General features: G+C 43.8%; 1 protein-coding gene across 1 annotated transcript in view; it reads left to right on the plus strand.

Moving 5' to 3' along the window:
• Positions 1-12618, plus strand: part of PRKN (parkin RBR E3 ubiquitin protein ligase) — a 1416888-nt gene that overhangs the window by 683767 nt on the left and 720503 nt on the right. Inside the window, exon 5 of the mRNA XM_029058315.2 lies at positions 1722-1805. Within this exon, the coding sequence (XP_028914148.1) occupies positions 1722-1805 (84 nt within the window). The remainder of the gene's footprint in view (positions 1-1721; positions 1806-12618) is intronic.

A 12618-nucleotide genomic window follows, 5' to 3' on the forward strand; every position in this document is an offset into this window, starting at 1 on the left:
CATCTTCCCATCCAAACCCTATCCTCCCCCTGAATTTCCCATTGCTATAGATGACATCTTCTCTGTCTGACAAGTCCATAAATTAGGCCTTTTCCTTGTTTGGTTTATTTTTTTCAACCCACCTATTTTATATGTTACCAAATCCTGTCAGTTGAATCTTCCTAACATTGCTAAAATCTCCCCTTTTCTCTCCATCCAAACTTTGACCATGTTAATCCAAGCATTTATTCTATCTCACCTTAATTACTGCATCAGCCTCCTTAGTGACCTCCTGGGAGGGACACTGCCCCCACAACCGAAACTGCCAGATTGACAGCCCAAGATGGGAATACAGAAGGTGCCCCTCGCCCCCGTGCCAATCAAATTAGGAATGGAGGAGGGGAGAGGGCAGAGATTGGATAAACTGAAGCCAGAAGCTGGAATGGCCTAAAGGCACAGGTGATAAGTACCTGCTGCCTCTAACCTTCTGTGCAGAGGAACTGGACGTGCAGCAGCCAGCTGCAGGTCGCCTCTGTCCAGAGCGTGAGAAGGCCGCTCTGCCTGCACCCAGTGAGAAGCTGTGGGATGGGTGAGTGTCCCGTCCTGCTGAGAGCTCATAGGATTAGAAGCCAGATGCTTCACCATAGGTATGTAACATTTAAATGGATTTGATGTCTAAGTGGGTGCCTCCCGAGTGGGATGTGAACCGGGTGGGAGCTAGCCGCCTCACCGAGAGCGAGTAGCACCTAAGTGGATTTGATGTCCAAGTGGGTGCCTCCCCAGTGGGACATGTACAGGGTGGGAGCTAGCCGCCTCACCACATGCGAGTAACCATACGTGGGTAACGCATAACTGGTTTTAATGCATAAGTGTATGTAACTCATAAGTGTATGTAACTCATTAGTGTTTAACGCATAAGTGTATTTAATGCAAAGGTGGATTCCTCTTGGGTGAGGCCAGCACATGGCGGGAGCCAGCCGCCTCACCACGTTCTGAGTAAATCATAAGTGGGCTCGGGTGTCTGCCCACACGTGAGTAACGTACCAGTGTATTCCTGCCGTTAGGGAAGCTCTAACACCATATTCCTCCCAAAGGGGAAGCTTTAACACCATATTTCCCCCCAAAAGGAAAGGCCGATTGTCGGGCCTAAATAATTAATTCAATTCGCCCCGCGGAATAAATTCTGTACAAAACTCAGGTTTTTCATCCCCAGCCTCTCTCTCTCTCTCCCTCTCTCTCTCTCTCTCTCGCTGCGCTGATTCCGAAAGAACCTGTCCCCGGCGACGGGTGACACCTCCCTACCTCCTGTCTCTCCACTTTTCAGTCCACACTTGACTCGGCTGCCCAGATATTTATTATACCAACCCTTTCAATCCATGTCTCTCCACTCCTCAAAAACCTCCAGTGGTTGCCCATCCACCTCCATGCAAACAGAAACTCCTTACCATAAACCTCAGAGCATTCAGCTACCTTGTCCCCTCCTACCTCCCTTCACTATTCTGCTACTACAACCCAGCCCACACACTTTGCTCCTCTAATTCCAACCTCCTCACTTTACCTCTATCTCGTCTATCTCACCGTTGACCCCTTGCCCATGTCCTGCCTCTGGCCTGTGACTCCTTCCCCCCCATATCAGACAGACAATCACTCTCCCCACCTTCAAAGTCTTATTAAAAGCTCATCTAGTCAATTTGAGATATTGTGGTAACTGCCAACTAATTTAGCTTGCTTTCTTTGAACAGGAGCCTTCTTGCTGGGAAGATGTCCTGACTCCAAATAGGATCAAAGGTGTTTGCCAGTCTCCAGGATGCAGTGGAACTGTGGCGGTAGGTGCCTGCTTGTTGAATGGAATGCAAATGCCCCTTGGTTTGTATTTTAGGACTCTGGGGAAGCACAGCGATCTAGATCTTGCATTAATCCTGTCCCATTCAACTCTTCCCTCTGACCTCCTTTGTTTTTTTCCTGTTTGATTGTCTCCTGACCACCTTGTTTAGGTGAGCCAGAGTAACGCCAGTGACAAGAATCACTAGGAGTGATAGAATACCAAGAGATGGAATGCAGTGGGTCCCTAGGCCTGGATTCCATTTTGTCTGGCCAAGCGGCCAGTAACTTGAAAGGAGCACTTCACACTTCCTCCTTTCCCCATTGTTTGGTCCTAACTAGACAACGGGCTGTCCATTTATTAGGAAGTTTGGTTTGTCAAGGACTTGAGACAGGGTGAAGACAGGTCAGGATTCCTAGCCTGCTTATCAGTATTGTTTGCCCACCAGGTCCCTATATTGGAGAAAAACAGGCAGGGCCTAATAATTACCCTATGTAGAATTTACTATTATCTATGTTAAAGGAAATACAATGAATTTTTTTTTGTTCTTCCATCCTGTGAGAAGGTAGGATGCTGTACCAACTGTATGCAAAGAAACTCTGTATTGCTTCAAGTTGAGCTGACCTTCACTAGCAGAGGGAACTCTCCCCGGCAACTACCATTCCCTACTAGCGCTAATAGAAATGAATTTGTCTCTGACATATCCTTTTGAATAGAATGTAGAGTCTGAAGTTTTCTTCCAGAACCCAAAAGGGCAAAGTTCATTTTCAGGTCTCTGTGCTGATATGTGGAGGACAGTCAGACTCTAGGAAAAAGGAATCTCTATTAATGCATAATTAGCCATTTTTTATACGGATCATCGAGGTATTTTATATTTATACTATCCTTTTGAAAATTGATTTTTTAAAAAAATGTCCATGGCACTCCTGACCAGAACTGTGGATTGGAAGCAGCATGGCCTAGTGGAAAGAACAGAGGTTGGGAGTCTGAGGACCTGGGTTCTAATCCCGGCCCTACCAATTGTTTGCTTTGTGACCCTGAGCAAATCACTTCACTTCTCTATGCCTCAGTTTCTTCAACTGTAAAATAAGGATTCAGTAGCTGTTGCCCCTCCTAGTTAGAGCATGAGCCTTATGTGGCACAGGGACTGAGTTCAACCTGGTGAACTTATATCTACCCCAGTGCTTAGAACAGGGCTTGGCACATAGTAAGCACATAAGAAATACAATAATAATAATGATAATAGTAATGATACCTGTGGTAACAGCTTTTTGTAAATGTGAAAGCTATCCTGGATAATAGTCAAGTTCTTTGACATGGGACAAACTCACTACCTTGTATCTATTCCAGAGCTTAGGACAGTGCTTGGCACACAGTAAGCACTTAACAAATACCATAATTATTATTATTGGCCTATCTTTAAAACAAGGTATTCTCTGCTTTCAAGGCAAATGGAGGAGCAGCATGGCATGGGTATGGGAGTCAGGGGACCTGAGTTCTAATCCCAACTCTGTCATTGTACATTCCAAGTGCTTAGTACAGTGCTCTGCACATAGTAAGTGCTCAATTAATACTATTGAATAAATGAATGAATTTGCCACTATGTGAACTTGAGCTTATAATTTAACTTCTCTGTGCCTTAGTTCCCTCATCTGTAAAATGGGAATTCACTACCTGCTCACCCTCCCTCTTAGACCAGGACCCCCATGTTGAGCGGGGAAAGTGTCTGATCTGATTGCTTTGTATCTACCCCAGTGCTTAGAACAATGCTTGGCACACATTAAGTGCTTAAATATAACGTTGCAGCATGGATGAGGGAGAGCTAGTTTTCATGAACTATCTGATATAAATCAATCAACGATATTTATTCAGCGCCGCATTAGGTGCTTGGGAGAGTACAGTGCCATAGAATCAATAGACTCTGCCTACCCACATGGAGTTTACAGTGTAAAGGGAAGATAGACATTAATATGAATAAGTAATTACAGGTAGGTACATTAGTGCTGTGGGACTGAGGGTGGGGCAATCACCAAATGTCCAGAGTGCCCAAATCTAAGTTCATAGATGCAGAAGAGAGAGGGAAGCAGCGTAGCTTAGTGGATAGAAAGTCAGGAAGACCTGGGTTCTCATCCAGGCTCTGCCACATTTCCGCTATGTGACACTTAACTTCTCTCTGCCACAGTTACCTCACTTGTAAAAATGGGTATTAAGAGTGTGAGCCCAATGTGGGCTGGGACTTTATCCAACCTAATTAACTTATATCTACCCAGCACCTAGAACAGTGCTTGGCACATAGTAAGCACTTAACAAGTACTATGATTATTTTTATTATTATTAATATCATTAGGGAACTGGGGAAAAGGAGACTTTATCGGGGAAAGCTTGTTGGAGGAGATGTGACCTTAATAAGGCTGTGAAGGAGAGGAGAGTAGAGGTCTGGCATACATGAAGGCAAGGGCAGGCTTAAAGGAGGGGGAGGGAATTGTTGTTGTCTTATGCTGTTGAGTAGTGTCTGACCCATAACGACGCCATGGACACATCTCTCCCAGAATGACCCACTTTCATCTGCAGTCATTCTGGTAGCGTATCCTTAGAGTATTCTTAGAAAAATACAGAAGTGGTTTACCCTTGGTGCCTTCCACATACTAAAGAAGTCTCTGCCCTTGACTCTCTCCTGTGCCACTGCTGCCCAGCAATGGGGAGTTTTGACTTGTAGCAGGTTGCCTTCCACTCACTAGACAGTGCCCAAGCTAGGAATGGAATGCGTAGGCCTCTGCTTGACTCTCCCTCCTGTAGTTGTGCCTGGTAGAATACCAGAAACTCTCCAGATGCGACCCTGAGATGGCAGGGAGGGAGTTATAGAGTTCCGAATGATAACGTATTTGTTGCCGACATGGGGTTTCCTGTTGAAAGCATGGACAAGATTCAGTCTAGTACAGAACAAATGACGATGTTCTTAGAGAGCTGTTGGGTGCTTTTTTGGTTCATTTGACATTCTAGTGCTCATACATTTATTTCTATCATATTGGGCTGCCTAATTGTGCTTGGTGATAATGGAGATGTTACTTTTGTGGAGAAAGACAATGACAATGCAAATGTCATTCAGTTCTCAAACTGTCCCAGCCAGTTGGCAGTTCATATCCCTATAAAGTTACAACTTCTGTTATTAGCATCAAGCACATTTGGGCTGGAGTCATTTGAAAGGAGTTGCCACTCAGGTGTGCTGGAACATGGCAGGAGTATTGTGATAACGGCATCACTGCAATGAGATTCGTGATTCATGGTCTGACATAAAGTATTTGTAAAAATATAGATATTCTAAATTGAGGCAGATGAGGTAACTGAGGCACAGAGAAGTTAAGTGACTCACCCAAGGTCACACAGCAGTCATGTGACAGACCTGGGTTTAGAACTGAGATACTGTGACTCCCAGGCCCATGCTATTTCCATTAGACCATGCTGTTTCCCAGTGACTATAAATTCTAGTATCCACATTTTGCGAAGTGAGCCTCCTGTTAAACACTGGGGGCTAGTGGTCTATGTAAGATTTTTTTTAAAGTGACATTGGGAACCTTTTGGAAATCTATAGTCCCCACCTGCCCTCCATTGCCCTCTCTATCTCTCCAGCCATTTTCTCATGCTGCCTCCTGCCCTCACCCAGTCAACCAAAAGGATTTATCGAGTGCTCACTTTGTAAGCACTTGGGAGGACTATGCTAAAAAAGGGTTGGTAGATATGACCCCTGCCCACAAAGAGAAGCAGCACAGCCTAGTGGATAGAGCCTGAGCCTGGAAATCAGACGGACCTGGGTTCTAATTCCAGCCCTGCCTCGTGTCTGCTCTGTGAATTTGTTCGAATCACTTCACTTCTCTGGGCCTCAGTTCCCTCATCTGGAAAATGGGGATTAAGAGTGTGAACCCTATGTTGGACAGGGACTGTGTCCAACCCAATTATCTTGTATACACCCCGGTGCTCAATACAGTGCCTGGCACATAGTAAATGCTTAACCAATACCACAGTTATCATTATTATTATTTTTATTGTTAAAGGACATACACACAACTCCTCCGGATTGCTCCAAGCGCTCCTCCCCTTTCCCTCTTTTGGCACATATACCCCCTTGAAATGCTCCTAGAGGCTCACTTTTCTGAAGCTTTCCAAGCTTAATCCCACCTGGCTTCACTCACACTCACTCCCGTAAACCCTTAACACCAGGACATATGTCCCTACATTATGTTTGTAAATTGCAGCTATTTGTGTGTTGTGTCGTTATTATTTGTGTTTATCTTGTCTCATAAGACCTTGAGGGGGAAGTCTTTGAGTCCTCTTCATTTCTACTCCTCGCTATACAGAGTGATCTGCTTAACATGTGTGCTCTATATATACACTGCTCTTCAAACTGAGGATCCACTTAATGGCACCATTAGACCCTCATTTATGCTATTATGTAATTCTGCTCTTTTTTATGGTATTGGTTAAGCACTTACTATGTAGCCAATGCTGGTCCAAGCACTGGGATAGATGCAAGTTAATTAGGTCGGATACAATCCGTGTCCCACGTGGGGCTCAAAGTCTAAATAGGAGGGAGAACAGATATTCCCACTTTAGAGTTGAGGAAATTTAGGCACAGAGAAGTTAAATGACTTGCCCAAGATCACAAAGCAAGTAGTTGGCAGAGTCAGAATTCGAACTCAGGTCCTTCTAACACCCAGGCCCATGCTCTCTCCACTAGGCCACACTCAGCTCAGAAGGCTGCCTCATTTGCCTCATTTGTCTATATTCCTGTCTCACCTTTGATTTGAGAGGCTCTGTCATTGTCTAGCTCTGTGGGTATGTGCATCTGGACTCCTGGCTCCCGTGTTCCCAAAAAGGCAGGTGCAAGTAGACTAGCACGGGTTGACTTACCTTGCGATTCCCCAATGCGGAAATCCAAACACAAATCAAGGTTTCCCTCCTCCTTCCACTTTGAGACGCATGTGGGACCTGATTTTCTTGTACTTATCATAGCTCTTTGTACAGTGCTTGGCACATATTAAATGCTTAACAAATATAATTATTGTCATTATTATCATTATAATAAATGATTTCCACTGGGCTGACTTAGAACCTGTATGTCTCCTTTGGAAACAGAAATTGTGTTTTATGAATTTATGAAGGAATAATTTTATATTTTGGTGAAATGCTCTTTCTCCATTCTTTTGGGTATCAGGTAAAATATTGATGTCCTTATAAAAATTAGAATTCTTCAGCACTTTCTTGTTTTTCTTCATGTTACATATCTTGCCATGGATAAATTAGCACGATTCAGTGAAATGCCCAATATAGTCCCTAGTTTAATAAACCCTATCTTCTCATTACTGGAAAGTTGAAATGAAAACCTAAGACAAAAGGTATGACGTACATGGTTATATTTATTGTTTTCTCATAGAATTTTAGTGGTAAATTAACCTCAGATAAATGCAAACCGATTTTGAGGCCCAAATCATTTTAACTAACTTTAGCCTCCTCCTAGGCTCTATAACCAGGACTAGTAAATATTTTAAACTCCTTAAAAAACAAATCCTCCTCTTTTATTAGTTGAGCCTCAGGGCAAGGCTAGCAAGAGTTTCTCTAATTCTGTATTAACAAGCATCACAAAGACAGTCCACTGGTACACTGACAAAAAATATTGTTATTAACAGGAAAAAGAGAAAACCATTTCTTTAATAAGGGTTCATGGATTAAAGAATATGACAAATCAGTAGGCTTAAAGGGGTAGCTTTCTATGTAGGTAGAAACAGGTTTCAGCAAGTGAGGAAAAAGTAGGTGGAAAGTGTAGAGTTCTGAAGAAGTAGAGCTAAAAAAAGTAGATTTGTAAATACCCAAGTTTCATTTGGGATTAGGTAGGAAAGGTAGGCAAGGAATATCCTCAAAATAGTTAGCTGCAACATTAATAAAGTAAGAAGAATAGAATGGAGAGAGGAGAGTAATGGGCCCGGCGGAAAGTAGACATCTTGAACTGGGAAAAAAAAAATCCCTGCTGCTGGTGATGGATGACTTCAGCAGATCATACTTCATCATATCTTGACAGCGGTCATTAAGAAACCATCCTCTCTGTCAGCCAGGTTAGGCCCAATCTCAGAAAAGCATCAGGAGCCTCTAACGGAATTAAGTTTTTGAAACAGTTGCCAGAGAAAAGGGAGGTTCCCTTCCAGAGGGGCAGAAATCACTTCAAATTCATAGTTAATCAAGCCTCAGTTTATTGAATTTGACTGGGAAGTTGTCTTTCCCAGTCGTTTCAATCCCACATTTCCCCCTTTCTGGAGGTTTTCCGGATCTCCACCTCCTCGCCGCCCCCCACACCCAATTGCCTCTTTTTCTGTGACCATCTTTCCCCCTTATCCTGCCCCAGTATCAGATTTGGCTGCCATGGCAGTAGGGAGGAGGGAGGAGAAGGTCAGCAGTTCTAGGATACGTCACATTGGAGCTGCAGGGAGGTAGCTGTGGGAAAGAATAGGGAGTGAGCCCCACGTGGGACAACCTGATTACCTTGTCACTACCCCAGTGCTGAGAACAGTGCTTAGCATATAGTAAGCACTTAATGAATACCATAATAATTAATAATAATTAAGCTAGGAAGGATGGGAGATGGGATGTAGGGTGGATATGGAATGTGGAAAGCTAGTAGAGGATAGGTGCTTTGGGCGAAGGTGCATGGTATCAACCAATCGATGGTATTTATTGAGCTCTTACTATGTGCCCGGCACTGCACTAAACACTTGGGAGAGTGCAATATAACAGAGTTAGCAGACGTTCCCTGTCCACAGCGAGGTTCCGTTCTAGAGATAGAGGGTCTTTACAGTGCCTCCCTTCTCCCCCGCCACCCTCCCTCCCTCGGTTCTCCATCGTACCCCTACCCTCCACCTTTGCTGCCGTGAGGCCAGGGATGGCCCATGGTTTAGAGCAGTAGCCACTCCAATCTGTTGGGAAAGAAAGGGTCTCCACCACCACCTCTTCCTCCGCCACTTCCGCCACCTGCTTTCCCCCAGACTGTGCTGCCGTGGGTGGGGTGAGCAGTTGAAAGACACAAGGCAGTGAGGTGTACAGGGAGCCGGTGGTCTGTTATTCTGGAGGGGATGATAATAGTAATGATAACTGTGATATTTGTTAAGCACTTACTATATGCCAAACAGTGTTGTGGTGTTTGTTAAGCACTTACTGTGTGCAAGGCCCTGTACTAACGCTGGGGTAGATACAAGCAAATAGGGTTAAACACAGTCCCTGTACCAAATGGAGCTCACAGTTTCAATTCCCATTTTACAGATGAGGTAACTGAGGCACAGAGAAGTGAAGTGAGTTGCTGAAGCTCGCATAGCAGATGTGGTGGAGCAATGATTAGAACCCATGTCCTTCTGATTCTCAACCCTGAACTCTATCACTGCGCCACACTGCTGCTTCGAAGTGCTAGGGCAGATACAAGGTAATCAGGTTAGACTCGGTCCCTGTCCCAATTGGGGCTCGCAGTCTTAATCTCCATTTTACAGCTGAGGTAAATGAGGCACAGAGAAGTTAGGTGAATTGCCCAAAGTCACACAGCAGATATGTGGCAGAGTTGGGATTAGAACCCACGTCTTCTGGCTGGTTCCCAAGCCCTTGCTCTTTCCGCTAGACTATGCTGCTGCTTGTGAGTTTCATTGCTGATGTCCAGGCTCATTTGGGAAGAGGGGTAGGAGGTTGTTGGGGACAAGGCTATCTCCACGGCGTGTTCTGAGTAGTGAAGAGCCAGCGGGCCGAGAAATACAGGGTGGAGCTAGAAGATTAATCAGGGAAGGCTTCCTTGAGGAGTTGCCATTTAACAAAACCTTGACGATGAAGGTAGTGATGGTCTCCTGCATGTTAAGAGGGAGAGAGTTCCAAGAAAGAGGGGAGGGTGTAAGTCCTTGGTGGCAAGATATGGGAAGGAGTACAGGCTTGGGAGTCAGAGGACCTAGGTTTTAATCCCACCTCCATCATTTGTCTGCTGTGTGAATTTGGCCAAGTCACTCAACCTCTCTGTACTTCAGTTACCTCATCTATACACTCGGGATTAAAACAGTGAGCCCTAAGTAGGACAGGGATTTTGTCCATCCTGATTGACTTGACTTGATGGGAAGCAGCATGGTGTACTGTATATATCTTCATTACCTTATTTATTTTGTTAATGAGATGTACATCACCTTGATTATATTTATTTGCTATTGTTTTAATGAGCTGTTCTTCCCCTTGATTCTATTTATTGCCATTGTTGTTGTCTGTCTGTCTCCCCCGATTAGACTGTAAGCCCGTCAAAGGGCGGGGACTGTCTCTATCTCTTGCCGATTTGTACATTCCAAGCTCTTAGTACAGTGCTCTGCACATAGTAAGCGCTCAGTAAATACTATTGAATCAATGAATGAATGAATAAAACACGGGCCTGGAAGTCAGAAGGTCATGGGTCTAATCCCGGCCCCGCCATTAGTCTGCTTTGTGGCCTTGGGCAAGTCACTTTACTTCTCTGAGCCTTTGTTATCCCATCTGTAAAAAGGGGATTAAGACCGTGAGCCCTGTGTGGGACAGGGACTGTATCCAACCTGATTTGTTTGTATCCATCTCAGCGCTTAGTATGGTGCTCAGTAAGTGCTTAATAAATACCACAATAATAATAATTATTATTTTTATTATCTACCCCAGCACTTAGTACAATCTCTGGCACATAGTAAGTACTTAACAAAAACCATTAAAAAAAAAAGAAATGAGAATGAGGCTCAGTGAGTAGTATGGCATGAATGAATGAATGAATGAATGAGCGGAATGAAGTGTGTGAGCTAGTGTCTAGTGCAAGAGGAGTAAGCAGAATTAGCAGTGTGGTCTATAGAAACATCATGGCCTAGTAGAAAGAACACATACCTGGGATTCAGAGGACCTAGGTTCCAATCCCAGACTTGACACTTGTCTGCTGTGTGACCTAAGGACACACACTTTACCTCTCTGTCACTCAATTTCCTCATATGTAAAATAGGTTTCAATACTGGTCCTCTGCCCTACCTAGATTGTGAACTGCTGTGGGAAGGGAACTGCATCCAACAAGATGATCTTACATCTATCCTGGTACTTAGTCCAGTGCTTGGTACATAATATGCCTCTAACAGATTCCACAGTTGTTAGCCATCTGGCAGCTGTGTGACTTTGGGCAAGTCACTTAACTTCTCTATGCCTCAGTTACCTCATCTGGAAAATGGGGATTAAGACTGTGAGCCCCACATGGGACAACCTGATTACCCTGTATCTACCCCCGTGCTTAGAACAGTGCTCTGCACATAGTAACCGCTTTGTTTTTGTATTTGTATTTGTTAATACCAACATTATTATTATTATTGTTGCTTATTATTATTATTGTTATTATTGTTGCTATTTTTTTTTGGTATTTGTTAAGTGCCAGGCACTGTACTAAGCACTGAGATAGATACAAGCCTGTCTCCCTGGCTCCCAGGTCCCTCCCTTTCCACTTGGCCATGCTGCTTCCCAATTTTCAATTCGTTATTTGTGAGGGAAGAGCTGATTCCTCTGAAATGTAAACTTATTGTTGGGTATGGATTGCCTCTAACTTTTGCTGTACTGTGCTCTCCCAAGTGCTTAGTACAGTGCTTTGCACACAGTAAGCAGTCAACAAATACGATTGAATGAATGAATGAAGCAGTGAAAGTTAATCCAATGTTAGGAAATTAAAAGAAACTTCCAGATCACTGAAAAATACTGCTGAGGAAGGAATCATAGAATGAAATCAAACTGAAGAATGTGCACCCTGAATCATTTCCTTCTGCCTGGACTCTAAAATGTTGCATCTTTTCTTGCCCCCAACGCATGAGTAAATTGCTATTATGCTTCTTCAAAACATGAAGAGCCCATTTTTAAAAATTATATTTATCAGAGAGAGAGGCTATTTCCTGAGCAATTCGAGTAGAACTCTTAGACAATCCAAGAGGCCATGATTATCCAACCTAACTTTCTTTCAGAATTAGTGTGGCCTAGTGGAAAGAGTCCAGCCCTGGTACTCAGAGGACCTGCCTTCTAATCTTGTCTCCACCACGTGTCTGCTGTGTGACCTTGGATGGGCTATTTAACTTCTCTGTGCCTCTTAGCTCATCTGTAAAGTGGGGATTAAGACTGTGTGACCCATTTGGGAATTCGGACTGTGCCTATCATGATTAGATTATATCTACCCCAGCACTTAGAATTGTGCCTGGCACAAGGTAAGTGTTCCACCAATACTGTTAAAAAATATGTATAGGTATGTATACTGACAGTATTGGTTGGAACACTTACTATATATAGATATATATATATCTACCTATATATATATATATAGAAGCAGCGTGGCTCAGTGGAAAGAGCCTGGGCTATGGAGTCAGAGGTCGTGGGTTCGAATCCCAGATCTGCCACTTGTCAGCTGTGTGACTGTGGGCAAGTCTCTTAACTTCTCTGTGCCTCAGTTACCTCATCTGTAATATGGGGATTAACTGTGAGCCTCACGTGAGACAACCTGATTACCCTGTATCTACCCCAGCACTTAGAACAGTGCTTGGCACATAGTAAGCGCTTAACAAATACCAACATTATTATTATATATCCATATATACATATATATATATATATACACATGTGTACATATAGATGTACAACCGCCCAGAATGGCCTAGTGAATAGAGTACTGACCTGGAAGTAAGAAGGTCATGGATTCTAATCCCACCTCTGCCATTTGTCTGCAGTGTGACCTTGGACAAGTCACTTCACTTCTCTGTGCTTCATTATTATCATTGTTA

Source organism: Ornithorhynchus anatinus, chromosome 2, assembly GCF_004115215.2.
Source record: "Ornithorhynchus anatinus isolate Pmale09 chromosome 2, mOrnAna1.pri.v4, whole genome shotgun sequence".
NCBI lineage: Eukaryota > Metazoa > Chordata > Mammalia > Monotremata > Ornithorhynchidae > Ornithorhynchus > Ornithorhynchus anatinus.